This window comes from Chelmon rostratus, chromosome 1 (assembly GCF_017976325.1).
Source record: "Chelmon rostratus isolate fCheRos1 chromosome 1, fCheRos1.pri, whole genome shotgun sequence".
In the NCBI taxonomy this organism is placed as follows: Eukaryota; Metazoa; Chordata; class Actinopteri; order Chaetodontiformes; family Chaetodontidae; genus Chelmon; species Chelmon rostratus.
Window position 1 is genome coordinate 33,293,868 of NC_055658.1, and position 22,375 is coordinate 33,316,242.

Below are 22,375 nucleotides of genomic sequence, written 5' to 3' on the forward strand. Positions count from 1 at the left end.
ACAGTTTCCTGTGTTTAATCTTTGGATTTCAACTCAAAGTCTGGTGATGCTCTGTGGTTCTGTTAGTGTCTGATGTTCAGACCCAAACCAGCAGTGAATGCTAACTGCTAACAGCTAGCATATCACATAGATCTCCATTATAAACACACACACACACACACACACACACACACACACACACACACACCGTCCTGCTGCCACAAACACTCACCGCAGCACCAAATGTGGATTCATCCGCCACTGAAAATAGTCCCACAGATGCTCTGTTTCGTCTGCCGAGCTTCAGGTAATTCATGAAACTTTTTAAAAATCAAAACCATGTTTTTTAGCTTTCGCTTTAAAAAGATTTTATTCTTCATCAGGAACCAATGAGCTTGGCGCTGACAGCCACAGACAGGAAGTACTGACAGTCGGACCGACACATTGTCGGTTCTGGATTTGTTGACAGTAAGAAAAATATAGAACAAACAGACTTTTCCTCTAAAATCATCTTCTTTAGATGTTCGTTCACACCTGGAGTCACACAGCTCACAGGTGTGAATCAGCATCGTGTTGTGTTCACTGACACGAATATCTTCAAATCCAGGAAGCAGCAACAAAACCACTGAAACCTTCTCAACATGTAGTTTATGTAATTTGTCATTTAGTTAAACTTTCTGAGGGGACTGATGCTGCGATGGAGCCAGTTCACCGTCTGTCTGCAGTTTAATAAGTGCTCATCCTTTCATGTTCAAGATCTTTGTATGTTTGTGTCTCATATTATTCAAAGATTGGAGAAAGTCAGGTTACATGATGTCGACCTCACCTTTAAAAAATCTGAAGTGGAGGCGAGACAGGTTTACAGGTTTGGGGCAGAAAGAGGAACAGTCACATGAAAACGTTCTGCTGATGTGAAAGAAGCGACTCACCTGTGAAAGAGGACGGACTTGACCAGCGTGACCACATCTCTGCTGGCGTTGTGACCGGCACAAACGCACGCTACATGGATCAGCTGCGGAGGCAGAAGACAGGAAGAGTTTATCAGCTCCGAGTCGTTTCACTCCACCCGTCTACACGTTCACGCCGTGGCTGCTGACAGCTTTCACCTGCAGTCACAGCCTCCATCTCTCTGGAAATCACGCCTCGGCCTTTTTTTAGCAGAGTGTGATGACAACACGCAGCCACGGCGGTCAGCTCTAACACGTTAGTTTGGGTTTTTTGCTTTTGTGCATTTAAAAAAACTGAAGTTCCACTTTTTAGCTGAACAGTCTGAGAAAACGAGCAGTTCACACGTCAACTTGGCCTAATCCAGGACATTCACAGCCCCCTCTGATGTGAAATTTCATATTTAGCTTCTCAGATATGTACGATTTCACGTCACTTGCTTTTCAGCAGCAGAAGTCTTTGAAAAGTTGGAACTCCAAGGCTGGAAGCTACATCAAAGAGCAAACGTTCCCTCAAATTTTAGTCCCTGTCAGCTTACTGCCGGCTCCTCCGTCGACTCGTCTGCGGGAAGCGGCGTGATGCGGCGAGGTGCGGCGCCGCGCTCCACACATACACGCAAACCTTCCTCTGAACTGACCCCCCTCTGTGAAAAAACTGCTCAGTCACTGCTATCTACAAAATGAATGCATCTTGTAATATTGTCCTTTGGTGAGCTGCAGCAGTGACCAACAGGAAGTGCAGCAACACGAACAGGTCGAGCTACGGTGGCCTGCAGCGAACAAACAACTCTCAGTTTCATTCTTCGTAAGACTGACGGAGGAGTTTGGCTCTTTGAAGGACGAGATGACGGACCTCCATTTCTCATGTGTACACAGTGGAAAGCTGCGTCACCGGTGTCCGTGGTTACTGATCACCGTTACCATGGCAACCCATGCAGACAGGTTGTTGATGTCTGGACACTCTGATCTGACTCGGTTTGTAAAAAGCAGATCAGACGTCAAATCCGAGTCTACAGCCATGCTAGCAGCTGTGTGGGTTTGACTCAGCAGTGCCTTGAGCTAAATGCTAATATCACCATGCTAACATGCTAACATGCTAAAGTAAGATGCTGATAATGGTAAATATTAAACCTGCTGCAGTACTTAGTGTTGCAGGTATGTAGTCATGAACCAAAAGGAAGTGTGTGTGTGTGTGTGTGTGTGTGTGTGTGTGTGTGTGTGTGTGTGTGTGTGTGTGTGTGTGTGTGTGTGGCGTTTCCTGACCTCACACTTCTGGACGGTGGGCGATCGGGGACACTCGGTGTGGTTGTTCTTCTCCTCTGCCGTGTTGTCCCCGTCCTCCGGTCCCGTGTCCGCGGAGGCTCCCCACTGCTGGTTGCCATAGTTACCGTCCGGCAGCTGGGCGGCAGTGCCTTGCGATTGGCTGAGCTGCAAGCGGATCTGCCGGTTCTCTTCCTCCACCTCTCGAACCCGAGACTCCAGGACGGCTCGCTCTAGGACTCGTGCTGCCGGCGTGTCGGCCAGACAGGGAGCCAGGAGGAGGGAGCGTCCATCTGTGGAGGGAGAGAGAGGAGGTTCAGACTGCTGGCAGGACTGCAGACCCTGACAGTCGTGTTGTAGTAAACTACCCAAAAATATATGATCTATAATCAATAATGATGTGTAACATCCTAATCTGCAAAGTGAATTTAGCTTCAGATAAATGTAGTCGAGTAGAACTGTGAAGTCATGTTACGGAAATAAAGTAAATAAAGTCAAAACTGAGCATTTCATATAAGATGTGTGAAGGCTTGAACCTGTAAGTCTTCATGGCAACGTGAGTATTAACAGTAATACTTCAGTGATTGAAGGACGGAGGCTGCGAGCAGGTTCTGTTACTCTGAACTCTGCAGTTCTGAACGGCGTCACTTCACAGACGTCCCATCAGACCCCCCCGGACTCGTTTCTTGTCTGAACGTCACAAACGTGCAGAGGAAACATGAGCGACGTGCTCTCGTGGGTCTCGCACTTGAAAATTGGCTCGTCGCACTTCTTCTCCTCTTTCTCCACCTTCCTCCATCCCTCGCTCTGTCCCGACAGGGGGGGGGGGGTGAACACTCCCAGAGCGCCTCGGCGTCGGGTGTGTGGCGGCTCGTTACTTCATAAAAGTAGAAAATACGAGTGCTGGCAGAGACGCTCTCGCTTTGAATAAATTTGAATAAATAAGTTTTACGGAGTCATTTCTGAGAGCTAATTTAAAAATGAAGCCGACTTCCTGTAAATTATGTATGTGTGTTTCAGGGATGTCAGAGATAACTCCGTGCTGCTTAATGGGCGAAAGTTGATGCTTCCATTCTTAGTTCACGTCATTAATATTCATTTCTGTTATTTTTGTTGATTTTTCTTAAATGTGGAAGAAACACAAACTGAAGGAAGTGAAAGTTTTTGATTCGCTGCTGGTGGAAAAGGAAACCGACCCCCGGTGAGACCGACTGTCTGTCTGACAACAACGATCCAGCTCAAACAGGAAGAAGGACAATAAAAATACAGGTGTGTCTATGCAGGTGAGTTACGTGTGAGAACAATGTTGTTTCAGATTTAAGATCGAGCTCTGGACGGCTTCAACGTTTCGCTCCTGTCACAGAAAAGATGACGAGTCATCATCACGCAGCGAAGGAGCACGACCACGTCGCCATTTACCGAGCAGCTCGCGAAGCCTCGCAGCTCAGCGTGTGTGACAGCGGCGCCGGCTCATTGGCCTGTGGTCTGTGACTTTTGTTACCTGGTCATATTGTGATGTCACAGTGTCAGGCATGTGACCAGGAAGTGATGCAGGCGTGAGGGTATCATGACGCGAGCTGAGCGGCAGATACTGAGGAGATTTTACTTTCTTATTGCAAACATGACCTTGTTCATCAAATGTTTTTATCTTGTGTTCATCATATCAGACTTTAGATGTGATTCCTGAGGACGCTGTGTTGTTCAGAGCCGGTGTCATACTGAATGTCAGGACGCAGAACGCAGCGCTGCTCGTTTTTCTGGCAGATGTAGAAATGACTGTATCATCTGTACATGTGGCAGTCGTCCGCAGGACGTTTCTCTGATACATGTGCTAAAAACTAGTGGGCCCTGAACCGACCCCTGGGGTTTCCCCACGCTTCTGGCTCTGAAGGTGGGCTTTTCCCATTGACCCTCACACTTTGTGCTCTTGACGCTTGATGCTTGATTGACAAACCATTTTGAGGCTTGACACATAAACACAAATGGACCGACCAGCCATCGTTCCAGTTTAATACAGATTATTATTATCAACAGCAGTCGTTTTTTCTATTCGCTGTATTTGTTCGTCTTCACGGAGCTTTGAAGAAACTTCATTCGCTCTGCTTCACTCTCGTGGTGTCGTGTTCAGAGAGGAAGCAGTTTTAAAAGCCTCGGATCACTTCCTGCTGAGCAGCAAACAGCAGACAGACACCAGTATAGATAATAACAGTATAGATATAATAACAGTATAGATTATAACAGTATAGATAATAACAGTATAGATAATAACAGTATAGATTATAACAGTATAGATATAATAATTGTATAGAGCAGCATTTAGCTGCTAAAGATATTTGCCCCAGGAGCTGGTGGAGCCCAAAACCAGAGCTAAAAGAGAGCGAATACTGGACTGACGTTCATCAGACGTCACGCTGTTCTGCAGCTGCTGGATGTGAAATAAACAACTAGAAACTAGTTTCTGCTGAAAATGAGCAGGTTACTGCAGGTTTAAGGTTTCCGGCTTGTTCTTCAGGCTGTTTTGTAACCTGCTGAGTTAATTTCCTGAAATCGTTCTTCAAATCGTCACGAGCGCTAAAAACAGAGCAGTTATTGGTTTGATTGTTGCCTCCGCACGCACGCACGCACGCACACACGCACGCACGCACACACACACACACACAAATGTGGATTCATCCGCTGCTGTAAATAGTCCCAACAAATTATTTCCTCCTGTTTGTTTGACAGAAACTCTTTTCCTCTCCTCTTCCTCTCTCTCCCACTCTCTTCATCTCTCCTTGGATCTCTAATTATCTCTCTGCTGACTCTTCCTGTCTGTTTCTCTTCCTCTCTTCCTCCACCTTCTCCCCCTCCTCTTCCTCTCCTCTCTCTCCATCTCTTTTTCCTTTCTGTCTCTTTCCCTCCTTCTCTCTCTCTTTCCTTCCTCCTCCTCCTCACTCCTTCCCTCTCCGACCCTGTTGGAGCAGCAGCTGGCCCACAGCTGAAGTGAGGCATGCTGGGAATGTTCACACCCTCATCTGAGGGTAAAAGAAGACGACGGTGACGAGAGAGGAAGGAAGGAAGCTCCTTAAAAGTCCTGTCAACAAAATTCAGTGAGCGTGTAGAAACAGACATTAATGTGTTGGTCTGTTGGATTATTGTCACATATGAGCAGAATTATAAAATTAAGGTTTAATTTACTGGAATGCTTTTTATACACTCATGCTCATCGAAGGTTTTTGCATTTAATCTTTAAAAGTACATGTTTCCTTCTGCAATGTTTATTACATTAAAATATGCAAATTAGAAGGTGTAAAGTAAATGTACTTCGTTGCCTTGCACCGTGGTGTATAGACACTGTCAGTGTGTGTGATGTGTAAACCATTTCGCCTTGACTGAGATCAGAAACATGCTTTGGAGACAGAAGGACAAACGGTGAGGCAGAGGAGGAGGCGCTAACAGGAAACGACTAAAATCTGATCCGCGGTCAGTCAGGGAGGCAGACGTGTGGCAGCAGAAGCTCCGTCATGGATACACATCGCCGTGACAACTCGGCAGTCGTCCATGTCCGAGCGAGAGAGAGGAATGACAACGAAGAGACGGGAGCGTTTTCCTCCTTCTGGTCTCTCTCCAAGAATCACCGCTGACCTGAACACATGCATCAAACACTGACTCTGTGTGTGTGTGTGTGTGTGTGTGTGTGTGTGTGTGTGTGTGTGTGTGTGTGTGTGTGTGTGTGTGTGTGTGTGTGTGTATTAGATCTGAAGTTTGACTGCAGGCGGGACCTTTGCTGCATGTCAACCGTCTCCATCGCCGTGGAAATCGATACAAACACCACAGGGTGCACGTGGATCAGAGAGACTGTTCATTCACTAATAAACATAAATGCACTGAAACACGATGCATCAGAATTACTGAGCCTGATTAATAACACACTCATGAATATATTCATACAGGACGGCTGATGGAAACACGCACGGCTCCGTGTTTTAACGAACAGGAAACACGTGAGTGGGAACAGAGGTGATCTCAGCTCTCTGCTCCTGTAGCTCGATGCTGCGTCTCCAAAGAAAATGAGCTTCAGTCTCAGTTTTTGAGTCCAGACAGATCTGAAGCTGTTGAAGTGCTCATAAAGAAGGACGTTTGAAAGCTCCGGACAGCTACTCAATGGACCCTGTGCTGAGACTCTGACTTTAAGTCACATGCACACATCCGGAGACTCTGCTGACAGAGTCAGACGCTGCTGCTGAAAGCAGAGAGCTTCGTTTATCTGTTTATCAGGACAAACACACACATCTCCTCCAGTCAGGTGTTCTGTCGTGCAGAGCTGGAGGGGTCGGCCTGAAGGAGGGAGGCCGCCTCGAAACTCGCTGCTGTGTTAGTTTTCATGATACCTGGATCTGTTTAAAAGTCTGATTGTGGCTAAAAAAAGAAAAATAAATCAGGAGGAGCGACTTGAGCCTGTGGAATGAGTTAATACAGTAACTCTAGATTCAGTGTGACTTTCTGACTGTGCGTGCGTGTGTGAGCGCGTGCGTGCGTGCGTGCGTGCGTGTTATGGCGGCACTGTGGCGGAGAACTTCTCTGAACTGACCTCGACTCTTGCGATCCAAACAAAAGTGCTGACTGCAGCTCGCCGCCGCGGCCTCGGAGGCTCTTTGGGACGTCGGTATGAAAAATCAAACTGAACAGAAAATCAGCTCCATGTGTTTAAAAAATGTACTGAACAGACGGATCGAAGGGAAATTCAGCTGAGTTGCAAGAAACGTCTGATAATTGATGTTTTCTGTTCTGTCTGGTTGGATGACTCTCTGACCCAAACCACAGCTCCACTCTTTTATTATAAATCAGCTTTTCAAACCCAAATCTCCACGAAAATTACCCAGCGAGGAGCCTCGACTGTACTGAGTAATGAGAAACGCCTGGCAGACCCTGCGCTGGGCTCATTTTTCCCTCAGTGTGCAGATACTCACTCTCCAGGTTTCCAGCCAGCAGGTAGAGCCAGGTGAGCAGGACGACGGCCGTGAGAGACGCCACCAGCAGCTTGAGGCGCCCGCGACACAGCAGGTTCATGATGGGACGGCGGCGCTGAGGGCTCTGAGGGGGTTCAGGTGGGGCTCAGTCCCTCGTCGGGTCCCTGCAGCATCCTTTCATCTGAAGAGAGACGGATCAAGAAATCACAACACGGCACAAAATCCACCCAATAATATATAAAATATGAATTTCTTTAAAGAAAAAAGTAAAACAACAAGATCCTCCGTTTCCAATACAAGTCAGATCCCAACAGGTCCACAGGTTAGACACAAGTTTAGACCTGATCTGAAACTGACCCGTGTTAAACCCACCTGGATTTAAAAAAAAAAATCTAAGATCAGAAAGGACCAGAAGGCAGTCAGACCTGATCCAGGGTGGTTAGACCTGGTCTACAAAGCTCAAAGTGAACAGACCCAAAAAGAGAGAGTACCCGACTCCGGTCTGAGGGGGCGGCTGAAGACCTGGTTTCCTGGTATGTGTGTCTGGGTTCTGTCCTGCAGAGCAACTGATAATCAAAGCTAACGTTAGCTTGCTAGCTGCTGTCGGCTGAACAGAGGACTCCTCTGCGTGTAGCGGTTTTTCTGTTGCCTCTCTTTTTGCTCTCTGATCTGTCGTCGCCGTCGCTGCTTCTCAGGCAACCAATCATATATCGCATGGGGCGGGACTCGTTTCCCCGGTAACCGAGGCAGCGGAGGAGAAGCTTGTTCTGGTCTGTCCCTCTATCCTGAGCTCCATAACATGAGGTTTTACTCTCTGTTTTAGTTCAGTCTCTGCAGCGCTCAGTACATTGTCCACTCAGTACAGACGAGGTTTGAAGTCTGGTCACGTAAAATAAAGCCTGAACAAAACGCATTTTTAGGTAAGCTGTGAGAGCGTAACGATGCACAGACGCTGTTTAAAACACACGTCAGCGTCAGGCTGCAGCCCCCGTGTCACCGGGCCCTGAACAGCTTCAGTCTGATGAGGCTCAACTGAAAGACCGACGGGCGCCACATCTGCCACACGGAAACATCCGGACCGATGGCTCTGGACAGGAGGGAATCCAGAAGACGCTTCGTAAAGCCTCCCTCTGTGAGCTGAGGCCCAGGACGGCGGCAGGTCCGCCTCTGGTTCACAGCGCCTTCATTAATCCCACGTTAACGAGACCGAAGCCTGAAGGAGGCGAGAGCAGAGACGAGTTCACAGCAGGAAGAAGGAAACTCTCAGCTGAAGTCTCTTTGGTTTCTGGGGGTTTGGGGGTAAATACAGCGGAGAGGATACGGCAGCTGAGAAGGAACAAACGTTCAAGATTCACCAAACTGTAACGTGAAAACCAACAAAAAGTCCTGCTGACTTTCTCCACACTGATCACCTGATAAACTCACCAAACAGACACCTGATTTCCTGATGTTTCACACCTGACGTCAAACTCCACATGTGAAACATGTTAAATCCATGTGAACACTTTTACAGCTGAATTTTTGATAAATGACATATTTGTAATATCTGCTAATTCACTATCTTAACTGATGATGTCATCCTGTTATCTGATATAACCGCTCTGAGGTTTTCAGTCGCATCACATGACCTTCATCAGCACGTCGTCTGTTCTGGCTCTGAAGACTGTAGAAAGTGAACAAACCACATCTGCTGACATATTTTCTTTTTAATCTGACGAAATAAAGACGGTTTTATTTGATTTTATGAGTCTGTTGACTTTCAGAATCGTTCCTGGACAGAGTCGCGTTGATGGAGAGAAAACAGACGAACTCGTCGCTCCGTTTAAACCGAAGAAAACAAGTTTTCATTATTGATTCATGACTGGAAACTTCAGGTCATGTTGGACTCAAAGTGCTGAATGTGCTGCGCTGACCTGCTTCACACGGACTAAACACTCAGAGAGGAATGAATTCATTGGAAATGTACCAACTGAACTCCAGTTTTTCACTGTTAATCAGCACCAGACTCAGAGAAATTATCATGAAATGACTGTAAAATAAAGCATTTTTCTATATTAGCAGGATTCTGTTTGAAAGCAATGACAAAGACAGAAAATGACTAAAATCCCATCGTTCACAACTGATTCGTGCTTGTTTCTGTTTTCTGTTCCGATAAGAAGCAGCAGCCTTGATACCGCAGGAACGTTACGACCTTTGGATCGTGAATTATTTTCAGTTTGGAGGACGCAGCGGAGCGCAGACGACCGTCAGACGAGAAGCAGAATAAACACGGTCATCCTTCAGAGACGTAATAAAACATCTGGAACACGACAGTCCAAAGACCGAGACCTCCGGGAGGAGCGCAGCTCTTCTTCGTCAGGATCCACGGCGAGGACGGCCTCCTCATCCATCCGTCTCTGTCAGGACGTTCTGCCATCGCGGCTCTTTTCTCTCCTCGGCAGCTGAATCAGCTTCAGGTTCAGACACAGAAAACACACGAGCTTCCTCTGCTGCCTGAAGGTCACCTCAGAGCTGCAGGAGAAACAGACCTTCCTCCTGTCTGCTGGACTCACCAGCATCTCAACTGATGCAGGAAACATTTCGTTCATTCAGAAAGTTGCTTTAAAGTCTGATGTGAGTATTCGTGGTTCTCAAACGATGGTGGCTCCCTTTAACGCCCCCAACGGAACAAAATGTTGCACAGAACAAATACGAGGATGAAATGACGGAGCGACCTCTGATCTAATCCTCCTCTCAGACGAGCTCTGGGGGTCGTTCAGCTCTAACAGATCCACAAAGCTTTCAGTCTGATTTGTGTCGTTTCTACAAACACCGGAGGAACACGTGTCCGTGTTCTCCGGTTCAGTCCAGCATGCGATAAGACCGGTAAGAGGACGACAGAGAAGAAGCTGAAACACAGAAACAAGCTTCATGAACGGCTGTAAGTCTGACATGAAGCGGTTTAAAGAAGTTTAAAGGCACCACGTGATCGAGGCTGTTTCAAGATCAACAATGAAGAAATGATGAGCAGCTGCAGCCCGAGAGGCAGAAAACCTTCATTCTTCTGCTTTAGTTTGTCTTTAACGTCACAACCAGGAGTCCAAAAGCAAAGCAAAGGCCGACAAACACCAACAGGAAGCTGCTCCAGACCCCACGATGACTGACAGCTCTTCAGCAGCGGCCTTCTGGCCCTGAATAAAACATGAAGTCAGGTGGTGAATGAAGCACATCAGGCCGTCAGGATGCTTGAAATCCATTCAGACTTTTAACCTTTTTGGGGCTTTATGGACAAACTGAACTCGGTGGTTTACTCCTCGCTGCTCTGCGGCCTGAAGAAAACGACAGATCGATAATTTGCAAAAGCTTTTTAAAACTAAGCGTCACTTCGCGCCACAAGGTCGAGAAAACGGCGATTATTGGCAGCAAATCAGATCAAACTGTGAGCAGAAGCTCCGCCTCCCGACACTCTGCCAGAGCTTTAGACTTTCCAGGTACATTGAGATGATTTATGAGGTAATTAGCGAGGTTGATGTACGCGCTGTATGTCGTTAAGAGCAGTGAAAGGTGCTGAGATGGGAGGAAAAGTGGAGTGAGAGAAGGGATGGAAGGAATGGCAGGAGGAGGAGAGGAGGAGGAAGGTAAAGGAAAGGTTTGGAGGGCAGAGGAAGAAAGGAAAGGAAAGGAAAGGAAAGGAAAGGAAAGGAAAGGAAAGGAAAGAAAGGAAAGGAAAGAAAGGTAAGGAAAGGAAAGGAAAGGAAAGGAAAGGAAAGGAAAGGAAAGGAAAGATAAGGAAAGGAAAGGAAAGGAAAGGAAAGGAAAGGAAAGGAAAGGAAAGAAAGGTAAGGAAAGGAAAGGAAAGGAAAGGAAAGGAAAGATAAGGAAAGGAAAGGAAAGGAAAGGAAGGGATGAGAGGAGAGGCAACAGAAAATAAAGGAAACTAGAAAAGAGGAGATAAGAAAAGATGCAGAAGCTGGGGGGAAATGAAGAGGAGAATAAAGGAGGAGTTAGATAATAGAGAGAAAAGAGAAACGAGTCAGTAAATAAGATCGGGGCTGAGCCGGGGATGCCGATGTGTACCGGCCTTTCAGCCTCCAACACTCATAAACCCGGCGAGGATATAAAAGTGAGGGACAGCGCCACTAAAGAGGAGTTTAATAGGCAGCTTTTGTTGATTCTGCACAAAACGCTTCCACTTCCTCCACTTCTGGGCTCTAATTGTAGCCGTAAAGACAGAAGAGGCGGCCGGCGATGCGAGGGGGAGGCGTCGGAGGACTGCGGCGGTCCGCGGCCTCCTCGGTCATCTAATCAGAGCTGAGAACAGCACCGGAGGGACGGCGGAGGCCGCGTGGGCGGCGCCGCGGCGGAGGCACAACAAATAACTCGGCCTAATGGCTGCAAATTAAAGGATAACACAGCGAGCGAGCGCTCGGCCCGTTTCTGAAACACATCCTGTGACTCATTAGTTCCCGCTCAGCCGCAGACCAAAGCTAAGTTTCTGTGGTGAAGTCGAGTTTTCGTGATGTCGTCAGTATGTTCACACGCAGCTCTGTGAATGAATAATATATCATCTGTAATGCTCGGCGGGTTCCTACATAGAAAATAATGGACTCTAATCATCAGTGACCACGACTGAAGCTTTCACAGACTCACACATGAAGCTTGATGAAACAGAATCTCCAGACTGAACAGACCGAACGTCATCATTCACACTTTTCACTGACGCACAGTTAAAAATGCTCGCGGCCTTTCTGCAGCAGTCTAAAACACAGTGTGTTTCCAGCCACCTGCTTTCCTGCTTCAATCACATTCACATATAAAAACCCCGAGAGGAAGCTTTGAGCTCTCCTCCTCTTCCTCTGCGCTGGTTTAACGGCACTGAACTGACGGCTCATACTCAGAAAACACACCCCACCTCTCCCTACAGTGAAGGCTGCAGGGGGAACACACAGTATGAGAATGCAATTAAGAGCTGAAAGCAGCGCTTTGGTCCAGCGGCCGCGTCCCCATTCGAACTGAAAGGCTTTTTAGCAGCGAGCTAATCACACAGGAGATGGTCCTGATTAACAGAATAATCAACAGGCGCTTCCTGCATTAGAGGAGGACGCAGATAAGAGTGGAGACGAGTAATCAACTCACTTTCTCTCTGTTGACCTCACTGACACACACACACACACACACACACACACACACACACACACACACACACACACATACACACAGGCATGCACACACACACAGGCATGCACATGCACACACACACAGGCATGCACACACACACAGGCATGCACATGCGCACACACACACACACACACACACACAGAGAGAGCTGGAGAGCACTCGGTTCTCCCCTCACATGTCTACTTAATATTTAAATATATTTGTGATTTCCTGGAAAACAAATAAGCGTGTGTGTTTGTGTGTGTATGCGCGCTGCCACTAGTAACACTGCATCCTGTTTTGCACAGACGTCGTCAGCAGTAACAAAAAGCAGCTGTAAACAATCTGTCGCCACACGTGCGCCGCGCCGCCGCCATCGCACACCGTTTACATACAGTAATCTAATTATCCTGCTCAGCTTCTGATCACTTCAATAAAACTGCTTTCATCCCCAGCAGGAGGTCGTCAGAGCGGTTTGTTCTAATGATGTTTATTCCACACACACACCCTCCTCCAGAGGGAACCTGTATACTTCCTGAAACATACCTGCAGACAGTTCAGTGCTCGATCAGGAGCGGCGGCGTTCTCGTGCAGCTCGTTATCAGACTTACAATAAAACCTCCAATCGTACGTATGAGAAAGAAGGATGGAAGACCAGACTTCATTCTAACAGAACTGATGTCTGGAGGTTTAATGTCCCCAAATCCAGTACAGATCAGGACAGAGCAGCTAGCGTTAGCATGTTGCTAACAGCATCCAGACAGGACACCCAGCAGCGGATGTCACAGTCCTGGCCACAGCTTTTTCTAATGCTGTCTGGACAAAAAAGTTAGGCTAGCTAATGTTAATGCTATGCTAATGCTTGACCTTGCAAACAAACAATACTAAGGTGTGTGCTGTAGCTGGGAGTGCTAACGCTTGTGGGCTAGAAACACATCTTAATCCGTTCTGGATACTTTTGTTCATGTTCTTTGTTTTGGAAAAGCAAAATACTAGCATGCTAACCGATAAATTCCAATGACCAAACATGTTAGCATTGTCGGTGTAAGAATGTTAGCATGCTAATGTTAGCATTTGGTTGAAAGCCTCACTGTGTTTAAGAGCACAAGAAACACAAAAGTTTATTTTCATCACATTCATTCTGACTCATTCTGCAGCTTCATCGGCTCATCAGGCGTCATTTTAATTAGTGAACCCCCCACCCACCACCAAAACAAACCTTTAAACCATCCGAACATCCAACCAGCCACACTGACCCACTTTCACCTGAGATGTCACCAACAGGCCGAATCCACAAACAACTGATCAAACTGCATGAATCCCAAACTGAGACCTTCTGGGTCGATGACAGTTTAACTTTCATGATTGGACATCATCTGAGCGCCCCCCCCCCCCATCAACCACTCCGAACGTCAAACCTCAGGATCAGGATTTTCATGCTGCTCTTTCTGTCAATGTCACCTTCAGGATTTCTGTGAAAACTCAGCGGCAGCGTGTGAAAACCGGCCTCGTGCAGCTTTCAGGAGCCGCCCGTCTTCATCCCCTGCCCTCCAGCGTCGCTGTTTATCGCGTTTCAGCATCTCGCTGCCCTATTTTCCCTCCTCACGCGCCGCTTCATGACTCGGCTCTCATCAAAGCCGCAGCTCCTCTCCGGCCCGACAGCCATCAGAGCTCTGCAGCAGCTTCTCAGGAGCCGCTCAGCGCACCAGGAGACGCATGACAAGCACGTTACAATGAGACTCCTGCAGCTCCTCAGCTGCGAGATGTTGTTTAAGGCAGGAAATGTCTGAAAAATCACATCTAAAAGTTAGATTATACTTATATATATATAAAAAAATATATAATAATTATAGAATGACTCATTTTTAATTCCATCATCATGAAGGTTGACTGCACAATAACACAACACAGCACAGCGTATCATACCACCATCAAATAATACACCAAAGAGCCAATGAACGCACACCCTGCATTAATAAACAGAAACAGCTGTTTCCTCCTGACCAACATTTGAAATGTTCTAATGTCGAACAACTTCAGCACGATTTCATTTAACTTTTTGGATTCTTTACTCTGAAGTTGCTGCAAACTTTTAAGCCAAACTTCTGCTGCTTTCATGAAAGAGATGCTGCAGAGTGAAATAAAATCCTGCTGTGACACAGATGCATGTTTCATCATTCACTCTGTCTGTGTGACAGTTCTCATCACTTCCTGTCCTCCCCTCGTCTTCCTCTGACAAGACCGAGAGGCCCGCTTCCTGTTCTGGCTTTAATTTGATTCCTTTAGGTCGACTTAATCTGCCGTGCTGTCGGCGCCGGCCGCTCGGCGAGGTCACGTGTGTTTCTTTGTGATTTATCAGAGTAAGCCGAGGTGGGATTAGCGGGTTTGCGACCGAGGACGACCTTTTCATTTCATTTCCCCGCAGCCCCGCGGACGCAGGCGGGAAGTCGCAGCGATTCACTGATCACTGATGTTGGCGTCTCATTTCACACTCTGGGGCCCACACAGGTTTTCACATCGTCGCTGCCGCGGGCGATTCTGTTTTTAACAGCGTGCACCTTCTGATCCGGACGAGGTGCTCCTCACCTGAAACGACTGATCGTTCAGACTGTGAGTGACTGCTGCTGCAGAGGTTCAACGATCATGTCCAGCTGGTTATTTAGATTACTGTCATCATAGTTCTACTGGCCTCACATGTTTCTGTCCATTTTGTGGAAATAAAGGAGAAGAAACCACATTTCAGACATTTATTCATATAATTATCATTATTTCTATAAGTTGACCCCAGGAACAGAAACTGCTGCTCTTCTGATGTCAATCAATCCACTGATTAGTATAATTTGTGCCTTTCTGGAAATTACACAAAGTACAATTTCCAAATTTGAAACAAATTTAGGTTTAAAACATGATTAAAAAAATAAAAATTAAAGCAGTTTTGCAAACGCCTGATTTTTACTAAATTATTATTATTATCATGTATTCATTCATTTCTGATGATCCTGCGGTCGGATTCTGGAAGCTGCGTGTTCATTCATATTTAAATAAACTGAGCCCCCCATAGTGAGAATACTTTATGTTTTAAGTAAAGAAAGTTGTAGGGAGACATGCAGCCAATCAGTGCCCCCCCTCCTCAATGAACACATCAGTGCATGGATTTGATTGGCAGCAACTCTCCAATCAATGATTATGCTGCTGAAATATGACACGATGGCGCCTCCAAACACAAGTTTTCCTCCAGCGCTGCCAGAAGAAAGATGAAGAAAACGCAGAGAGAGAGCAGAACATGTGATTCAGGAGCCGAATTTACAGGAGGGGGGAGAACAACTTCAGTTTCACTAACAAAGTTCCCTCGACTCCAACAACTCACAAAACTGTGCGATTTTTGAAGGGAGTCTGGTTCTTTCTGTCCAGGGGACAAAGGAGCAGGCCTGCAGTACAGTTAATGCACCGACCTGTACAGCCAATAATACACAGTGTGTCTCTGTCTCTGTCCTCTCACACAGGGGGGGACATGAAGTGAAAGAGACATGAAACTGACAGATTTCAAACAGAATGATTCACTCTGCAGCAGCTGAACATTGGGCTGTCAGCAGCTTAGAAGGTGTATTTCCATTTGTTTGTGAGTGTGTGTGATTATTGTGTGTTCAGATGTGAACATCATGAACATCTACTGAATGAAGACATGTTCACTATAAATGTGAGTTCTGTGCAGGAACGTCGGCTACAGTAACCACAGTGCTGCCACGCTGTCTCTCAGGTAAATGATATTTACATAGTTTGATGTCACAGATGTCGGCTCCACCATAAAGAAGGAGTAAATCTTGCCTCACACACACACACACACAACCCACAACCCATAATCTAATGAAGTGCTGCTCAAAGTAGAGATAAGTTTCATCTTAAAAACTCATCCTGTTTTCACTGGAGGAAAGTTCTCAGTGAGACCTGCGATCCTCCAGAGTCCAGAGGTCCAAACCAGGACCAATCAAAGCTGAACTGTCTACAACAGCACGTCCGCTTGTTACACATCACAACACGCATGAAGGAAAGCAGCAGCCCCCACAGAGCTCTGAGGAAGGCAGGTGTGAAAACGCCTGGAATAACATCTCAAAGGCAAACAGATTAATGGAAGTCAGCGGTCGGCCGAGACATGAAAGACAAGCTTTGATGAATCAACAGACAGAAAGCTGACGAGAGGAGAAGCTGAAACATCGACGATCTGCACCACAAAGAATCAGACACACACACACGCACACACACACACACAGACACACACACACACACACACGCACACACACACACACACACACGCACACACACACACGCACACACACACACACACACACGCACACACACACACACACAGACACACACACACACACACACACAGACACAGACACACACGCACACGCACACACGCACACACGCACACACACACACACACGCACACACGCACACACGCACACACACACACACACACGCGCACACACACACACACACACGTGCAGACAGGGGCCCGGTCAGCGGCAGCAGGGACCTTTGCTCCGTCGTCCTACCTGGATATTTCCTCTCCTGCGCACCATGTGATCCAAACATGTGCTTCACAGCCAAGTTCAGCCGCTCTTCCTCCTCACCCCTCCTCCTCCTCCTCTTCAATAATCCTCCCACAATAAACTTCTTTCTCTCAGCAGACTTTTGTCCCACTTCTTCAACCTCTGACGCTCTTCATGCCCTCCTTTCCTTCCCTCTGCTCCTCCTCCTCCTCGCCGTGCACAAACACGCCATAAATCGCCTCCACCTCCACGGGAGCGGCTCTGATTTCAGCCCCCCCCCGCTCTCTCTCTTCAGGCTTTTACTGAAACAAGTTGCGCTCGGTGAGACAGATGGGAGGAGAAGAGTGGAAAGAGGAGCACTAACGGGGAGAAAGGAGCGGTGTCACCTTACATACCGTCAGGAATAATAGAGGGGGGGGGGCTTTGTGGGCTTTTTAAGCTGTGGAATGCAAAAGTCTTTGAGAGCAGAAAAAAGAGAGGCGTTTGGGTTGTGTCGCCTCAGGAGGGCTGACAGGACGCTGCATTGTTCACGTTCAGCCAATGAACAGTGACAGAGGCAGAATATCTGATCACCACACCGGATCCACTCCCCGCGTCTCCTCATCCTCTGACAGGGGGCTCATGCTTCTCCACGGCGACCAAGTCAAACCAGTCAGCAGCGTTGCCGTCCTGCAGGTGTGACACAGGCGCCATGGCAGCTGCCGGCAGAAAAATGGCCGTTAAAGAGTCGATCTTCGACCACATGCACAGCGGCAAACATCCCGTCCGCGCTCTGCCGCCGCCGGCCGCGGGTGTAGCCGGCGAGCTCGACACCACACCCGTCTGGAGGCTGACACCTACAGTCTCTGGCATGAGCTAACGTTAGCCATCGTAAGCTATTCACACAAGAACAAGTGAGGCCTTTCTGGATGTGCTGAACTTCTGACAGGAAGTTCGTGTTATTTTAGACGTTTTACCTGAAAACAAGCTTTTCAATGATGTTCTCAGTTTCTAACAACACGACACTGTTTCTGACTTCTAGTTGGCGGTGGCATCTCTGACAGCCCGTCAGCTGTCAGCAGCTGGTTTCACAGCGATCGCTGTGCAGAAATATCCGACATCACCTTTTTCAAACCAGGAGCGCAGACAAACACACATCTAACCATCACCTCATGGGGATTCACCCGAGTTGTTCCGACGATGACAGAAAAACCCCAAAGCACAAAAATAACTTTTCAGAATCTATAAAAGACTTTTCAAACCAGATTAACTCCAGTCGGCTTTCTCACACCTGTCCTGGAACAGTTCTGTGATTATTTTAGACCAGCATGGTTAAACCTCCGAGGTGGCAGGTTTAACCTCAGATTAATGCTGCGTGTCTGTCAATGGACACGTCTGGATTATTTATATTAACAAGCCAGCGAGGGACCAGTTCATGAGTCTGAGCACGATTCACAGAAAACAAGAGCTCAGGTTTAGAGCTCAGGTTAGAGCTCGGGTTAGAGCTCAGGTTTAGAGCTCGGGTTTAGAGCTCAGGTTTAGAGCTCAGGTTAGAGCTCGGGTTTAGAGCTCAGGTTAGAGCTCGGGTTTAGAGCTCAGGTTAGAGCTCAGGTTAGAGCTCAGGTTAGAGCTCGGGTTAGAGCTCGGGTTAGAGCTCAGGTTTAGAGCTCAGGTTAAAGCTCAGGTTAAAGCTCGGGTTAGAGCTCAGGTTTAGAGCTCAGGTTTAGAGCTCAGGTTAAAGCTCAGGTTAAAGCTCAGGTTAAAGCTCAGGTTAAAGCTCAGGTTCAGGGTCACTTAACTCCGTGCAGACGCCACAGTCACACAGTATCTGATCCGAACCTTAAACCTGGATTAACTACTCCAGATCGATGATGATGATGATGTTGAATTCCTCTGGCTGTGACTCGCACACTTCTTGAGCTGGCGTAGACGCCGCTGAACAAACACACCTGCAGCGTTCAGGTGTTTGCTCGTCGCTCTTTGTGTTTGCCAAACGTGGTTTTGCTCAGAATGAACGTCCTCTGTTCTTCTGCGCCTGGAGGCTGGAAATAAGTTCCATATTAACAAATGCAACACGAGCGCAGTGTAATTACAGAGAACGCAGTGTTTACTGTGGCGAGAACCGGTCTGGACACGCCGCATGCCTGAGCTAACGAAGCTGCGCCGATAGACGCTTCATTAAGGACGGAGATCAGCGGAGTGCATCGGCGGAGAGGCCGAGGACCCTCTGCAGCTCTTATCTCTTCTTCACACTGCGAGGAACGTGAACTGTGTGCACGGCTGGTTGCAGGTTATTCTCAGCAACATTCAGCCAGCATGACACAGATCACCAACACAAGTCGCTCATTGCAGTTACTGTGATGTCATTCTATGGTTGACAAAAGCTCCTCTTTCAGAGCCGTCACATTGGTTTTGATGTTTTCCTTTAAAGGAGCACACCAGAGGTTTGACATGTTTGAGCTCATTTACTACAAATCACAGTAACTGTTTGCAGTTTTGATTTTCCTGCTACTTCGTTGGTTTGCATTAACGTCCAGAGGGTGGGAGTCAAATATCAAGACTGAAACTCGAGCTGTCGAATCCATCAAGTCTGTCCTCATATTACAGTTGTGAAGCAAACAGTGAGAACTTTTGATCTATGACAAATACTGGAGACTTAATGTTCACTGGTGGATCACACAACAACACCCTGTGGGGGCCAGCTGACACGAGGCCGTCAGAGCATCGTGTCTCCAGCTTTTCAGATCGAGGACAGAGAGACAGAGCGACTGCCAGGTGAACCGTTGTTCCTCCTCTGAGATAAAACTGGGTTTTAACAAACGTGGGTCAGAAGGATCAGATGACCCCCTCCAGACGACCTGACGAGTTAACACCGACACTTCCCTCCTTGTTATGGGGTCAGAGGTCAGGTTTACTGGCCCACAGGGGGGTGTTAGTGCTGGCTGGTAGCACATAAACAACAGGAGGGGGAGAGAGGTGCGGAAACGGAGGCGCTGGTTTCCTTGGTGAACACAGAAAGAGTCGGGCGGAGGAGGGGGGGTTGGTGGTGGGTCAGTGGACGGTGGAGGGCAGGGGTCAGGTGTTGGGTTTCCCCCTCGCACCTGCTGCACCTGCTGCACCTCCAACCTCCTCTTGACTTCCAGGGAAGTCTGGACTCTGCAGACTCTCCTTCTTATCTGCTTCCTCCGTACGACACTCCCTTCACCTAAAAATGAACCGTCCAGCTTCAGTTTCAGTCCAGCTTCAGTTTCAGTCCAGTTTCAGTCCAGACTTCAGGGCAGCAGACGCTGAGCTCGCTCACCAGGGACAGACGACCACCACGAGCTAAGACTAAACTAAACGAATGTGGACACATTCGTGTTCCTGAGAAACCTTCCCTGAACGAGACCCGCTCACAATCTGAACTCTGTGAGTCAAATGTTCACCATAATGTTCGTGGATGAGTCTGTAGGGACCAAAGATTTGTCCCAATATGGGACAAACAATGTCCCACAATGCAGTCCACCTGTCTCACACACACTCTGTACACCTGTGAAGCCTCAGACACCCCCCCCCCCCTCCGAGCCTTTCCAACCCCGGACCGTGGGATCATTTCTGTCACGCAGACGGTGGAACGTTCACGCCCACCGCTGCAGTGATTGGACAGCTGTGTGGACGTGACAGAGGAGTCGTTACATGCAGTAAAAATATACTAAAACAGTAAAATATACCAACAACAGCAGAAATATACTAAAATGTACTAAATCACGCAACACAATAATAATCAGCAGGAACGATGGAGGAGAAGTAGAAAACAACAGCTGAGATACTTTAAATTCAGAGAGCAGAGGATCAGTGTTTGAGAGGATCTCTCTCTGCAAACATGTGCTGCCCTCTGGCTCTGCGCTGCCCACACACACACACACACACACACACACACACACACACACACACACACACACACACACACACACAGAGCTCCAGCTGCCTACACTGTACATTCATACACACACAGTCCGCTTCAGGACACTGAAGTGGGTCAGAGGTTCTGCTGACGGTCTATTATAAGCAATCAGCGGCTGTATATTCAGCTGCTGTTTCTGAGCAACAGCACAGGTTTATAACGTCTAATCTATAGCACGAGCAGCCCATAATAGATCCGGGTTTACAGGTTTTGCCGATCGATACAGATGACTCAGCGGTTGCTTGGCCAGTCGTTGAGACTCCTGCTTTTAAAAACTTACTTTCTTGCAGAAAACTTCTGGTGAAATAACTCTGCTCCCTCTGGACAAACAGCACGAATTCCAACGAGAAACAGGAAGTTCTGTCAAAGCCGCTGCAACATGTGGAGAGTTAGAGTTCTCCCAGGTACGATCAGGTTCCTGGAGCTGGAGCAGCTTCTTGATTGTGATTGGTCAACTACAACAGGTGCGACTGGTGAAGACAAACGCAACAACAGTCGCCACCTTTTTACTTCTGCATCAGCATTAATCAGCAGGTTTGTGACATCATCAGTTTCTGTGTGAGTCTGTCATCACCTCCTTCAAATCCAGAGCGCTACATGCTAACAGCTCACAGTTTGCAGCCTGGTTATAAAATCAAAGGATTGAAATAAGATACAGGGAAAACATCTAAATGGAGACAATAAGTTCCTCATGAACTTGTCTCGTGGGCCGCTTCTGACCTCATGGCTGGTGGAAACCCTGCGTTAAAATGATCTGAAGTCAGTCGGATAAACCGCAGAGGCCACAGAAACGTTTCGTCAACAGGCATCGTCACACAGACGCTAACGTCCTTTAGCCCCAGACGTCCTTTGTTTAACTTCGTGCAGAAACATTAGCAGGCTGATAGCATTAGCATTAGGCTGCAGCTGATGAGGTGCAGATGAAAGTTGTGTCTGATGATGAGGAGTGGCCCCCCATGCACAGCTTTAAGATCAGCGCTGGTGGAAACTCAGCTGGAAACAGCAGGAAAAGCATCGCGCCGAGCGACCCGGAGGCCGCGGCGGCTCCATCATGTGGCGGAGCTGCAGCTGAAACTCGGCGGAGGCAGAGCGAGAGCCTGCAGGCTACAAAACCACCAGCTGCTCTTTCCCAGACCCTCAGAGAGCCCGGTCCATCTGAGGCTCCAGGGTCGCTGCCTGTCCAGGGACGGTGACGTCTCTCAGCCTTTTCAGGGTTTCCTCTAACTAAACCAGAGCAACTTCACTACTTTAAAATGTTATTTTGTCCCATGATGCTTAGAAACAGGTAGAAGCGTCTGTTGCTATGGAGACAGACGTGGTGTCAAACTGGTCCTGTTTAACCCCCACGACTCCTGAGTTTGAGGACTGAGCCGACTCTCCTCCAATCAGCTTGAATGACTGATTTGAGGATTGTGATTACACCGAAAGTTAGCCGTTAATTAATTTAATGTTTAACTTTAACTTCACTAAATAAATCTTAAATATCAATGAAAATTTAAGCCTAACCCTGTTCATGAGAGCAGAGTCACAACCGGATCATTTTCACCACGAGGAGCAAACTGAGGTTTACTGGATCAAGTCAGGAACGGAAAGTGTTTGCAGGCCTGCTGAGCCCCGGTCTGTTACACCTCC

At 47.7% G+C, this 22,375-nt stretch overlaps 1 protein-coding gene across 2 annotated transcripts in view; it reads right to left on the reverse strand.

Moving 5' to 3' along the window:
- large2 (LARGE xylosyl- and glucuronyltransferase 2) overlaps positions 1–22,375 on the reverse strand; it is a 60,762-nt gene that overhangs the window by 12,166 nt on the left and 26,221 nt on the right. The window contains exons 1-4 of one of the 2 annotated variants that reach the window (XM_041934538.1): positions 16,825–16,946; positions 7,133–7,313; positions 2,187–2,476; positions 909–991 (exon numbers count right to left, since the gene is read on the reverse strand). In XM_041934538.1, the coding sequence (XP_041790472.1) occupies positions 909–991; positions 2,187–2,476; positions 7,133–7,232 (473 nt within the window). In that variant the 5' untranslated portion in view covers positions 7,233–7,313; positions 16,825–16,946. Of the gene's footprint in view, positions 1–908; positions 992–2,186; positions 2,477–7,132; positions 7,314–16,824; positions 16,947–22,375 lie in introns of those variants that run through there. The other variant, XM_041934537.1, reaches the window with a different exon arrangement.